This window comes from Primulina eburnea, chromosome 6, assembly GCF_022965805.1.
Source record: "Primulina eburnea isolate SZY01 chromosome 6, ASM2296580v1, whole genome shotgun sequence".
NCBI classification, from domain to species: domain Eukaryota; kingdom Viridiplantae; phylum Streptophyta; class Magnoliopsida; order Lamiales; family Gesneriaceae; genus Primulina; species Primulina eburnea.
The window spans coordinates 4,737,128-4,740,037 of NC_133106.1; the positions used below are offsets into that span (position 1 = coordinate 4,737,128).

Sequence of the window (2,910 nt, forward strand, 5' to 3'; positions counted from 1 at the left end):
AGCTGTAGGTATGACGAAAATCTTTGCTGATTTATTCAACTTAACGTGAGTTGGACCAACATATTGCATCATATAAAAGAAATATAGTGTGGAATAAATATTTCTCAACTGCCTAAACTTTTGTATCGCATGTGCCTCATATTACATGGTGATAACATTATTAAATCTTTAAGATATTCATTACATATTGATGTTAGCATATCCGTTCACACTTTAGTGGCGAAAAGTCAAATTAATGTCCCTATAAGAAAGAATCCCAAACCAGAAAAAAGTACCACATAATTACATTCAGAAAGTCAAGCCTGAGATTGATCAATGGCGGAAGTGAAGGTATTTGGTGCTCGGCTAAGCCCATTTAGCGGGAGAGTCGAGATGGCGCTGAAACTGAAGGGAGTGGAATACGAATTCATAGAGGAAGATCTAAGTAACAAGTCTAAACTTCTTCTTCAATACAATCCAGTCCACAAAAAAATTCCTGTTCTCCTACACAACGGTAAGCCAGTTGCCGAGTCATTGGTGATTCTTGAATATATTGATGAGACTTGGGGACATGGGCCATCCATCTTGCCGAAACATCCTTACGACAGAGCCACGGCGCGTTTCTGGGCAAGATTCGTGGATGAGAAGGTACTAGTTTTTCTTTTCGATTGATTGAATTCTATTGTTTTCGTTATTCGGATCGTTTAGTTTGTTTTTCTACAGATTCATTTTGACTAGTCCGTTTTTTTGATCGATTTCCTTAAAGCTTAGTGGACAGTGGTTCGATTGATTCAAAAACAAATCTGATGTCAACTGGTTAAATGTTTTTGTTGCAGTGCCTGCCAGCATTCTGGAAGGCTTGTTGGACCACAGGGGAGGAGCAAGTGAAAGGCAAGGAAGAGGCAGAAGAAGTGCTTAAATTTCTGGACAACCAGCTAGAAGGCAAGAAATTCTTCGGGGGAGAGAGCATTGGTCTGGTGGATATTGCTGCCAATTTCATTGCCTACTGGCTTGTGCTTATCACCGAATTGGTGGGAATCGAACTCGTAACAAGCGAAAAGTTCCCGAATCTATGTGCGTGGATCGACAAGTATGTTAACTCGAGCTTTGTTAAGGAACATCTGCCTGATCGCGATAAATTGGCTGAGCATATCAGCACACAGTTTCTGAAGAGCAGTGCAGCTAAATGAGAGCCATCCGCTGTTGTTTATGCTACAAGTCGGGTTCTTGCTTTATGTCCTTGTGATAATGTGTTTGGAAGCTTTTGTTTGGAAAATAAAATGACACCTCTATGCTCTCATGTTTCTTGAATTGATCCTTGTTTTTTTAACATTATCTTCTGGTTTTTAGAATTGTAATTTTTAGTCATATAATTTTACTATTTTTGTTTTAGTTCTATGATATGTCAAAATTTTGTTTTTATACAAGAATTTAGATTTTTTGTCATAAACCACCAAATTCATTGAATATGATTTTATTTGACACTGAGTGTGTTCTACATGACATATGTGAAAATAAAACTTATATTATAAAGATTACGATATATAAAACAAAAATAATGGGAAATAACAAAAAAAATTCTATCATTTATGAGCTCATGCCATACGTCAGCTTTTATTTTCAAATTTTTTTTTTTTTTGACTAAAATCAGCTTTGATTTTGGTTCACTACTATACTAGAGTAGACTAGACTAGACTAGACTAGAACAACATTAAATAATTTTATTTAAGTTTTATTATTTGTTATATACATATAATATATATATAAATATATATATATTTATATAACACTTAATTGATTTTAATTCAAAATTTTGTTGGATGGATTTTAGAGCAACGGCGTTTTACTTTTTAATTATTATTTGCACTTCTTGGACAAACCATTTTCTGTATGAGTGGGTCTCATGTGAGACCGTCTCACGGATCTTAATCTGTGAGACGGGTCAACCCTACTCATATTAACAATAAAAAGTAATATTCTTAGCATAAAAAATAATACTGTTTCATGGATGATCCAAATAAGATATCCGTCTCACAAATATGACTCGTGAGACCGTCTCACACAAGCTTTTGTCTTTCTGTATATGGGTTTTCTAAATTCTAATAATTTGCATACGGTCTATTATCAGCAGAGATATACTAGCAATTTCAGTTTGATAATGTTTAAGTTCAAATTGAATTGAGATCTTGCATATCACTTGTATAATCTAAAGTTTTATAATGTGAATCTTCCAAACGAAAGAAGGCTGACGTAGGAGCTTGAGTCTATAAACATCATAAACATTTTCGCATTTATTTGTTAGTTAACTAAGATCTACAATCGAGAATATATATAATTTAGCTATCGACCCAGCTAAATTAAGCAGACGGAACAAAATTGTATCAAAATATTTATTCAACTCCACTTCTAAACACTTCACTCGATCCTACGCGTAATTAAAAAATATATATATATATATACAAAATAAATGGAAACGACAAAATTTTTTCCTCTAATTTTAAAGTATCGTGGGTCGTTGATAAGCACGAATTATATAGCGTTTTAAGGGCTTTATTTAGTCGTATTTGTGCTTATCTAGCGTTTTTATTCCGAGTTTCACGCTTAATTTGTTTTATTTTGGCTATTTGCAGATTTGACCAAAAGATGATAAAAGCCAAAGAAAAGAAATAAAAGTCAAGCTTCGCAATGTCATGTCAAAAACAACCGGAAAAGTAGGAAGGAGCATAAAAGAAAACATCTGGACCCCGTGTAAGGGTCCGCGTCTTAGAAGCCCAAGGTTGAATTTTACAGTGCGTAGCCGGACCCCTACACGGGGTGCGTGTCCAGTGTTTCCCAGACAGAATTTGACAGAGAGTACACGGACCCATACACGGATGTCTACACGGGGTCCATGCCCAGCATCATCCGAGAATGAAAATCAACGTACCTGAG

The 2,910-nt window shown here is 35.1% G+C and overlaps 1 protein-coding gene across 1 annotated transcript; it reads left to right on the top strand.

Annotated features, from left to right (window-relative positions):
• The first annotated feature begins 230 nt into the window (after window positions 1–230).
• LOC140833792 (probable glutathione S-transferase) lies at window positions 231–1,307 on the top strand. The gene is made up of 2 exons (XM_073198204.1): window positions 231–627; window positions 816–1,307. Exons 1-2 carry the CDS (start codon window positions 316–318, stop codon window positions 1,167–1,169), a joined length of 666 nt encoding a protein of 221 aa, XP_073054305.1. The 5' UTR covers window positions 231–315; the 3' UTR covers window positions 1,170–1,307.
• Window positions 1,308–2,910: the final 1,603 nt, after the last annotated feature.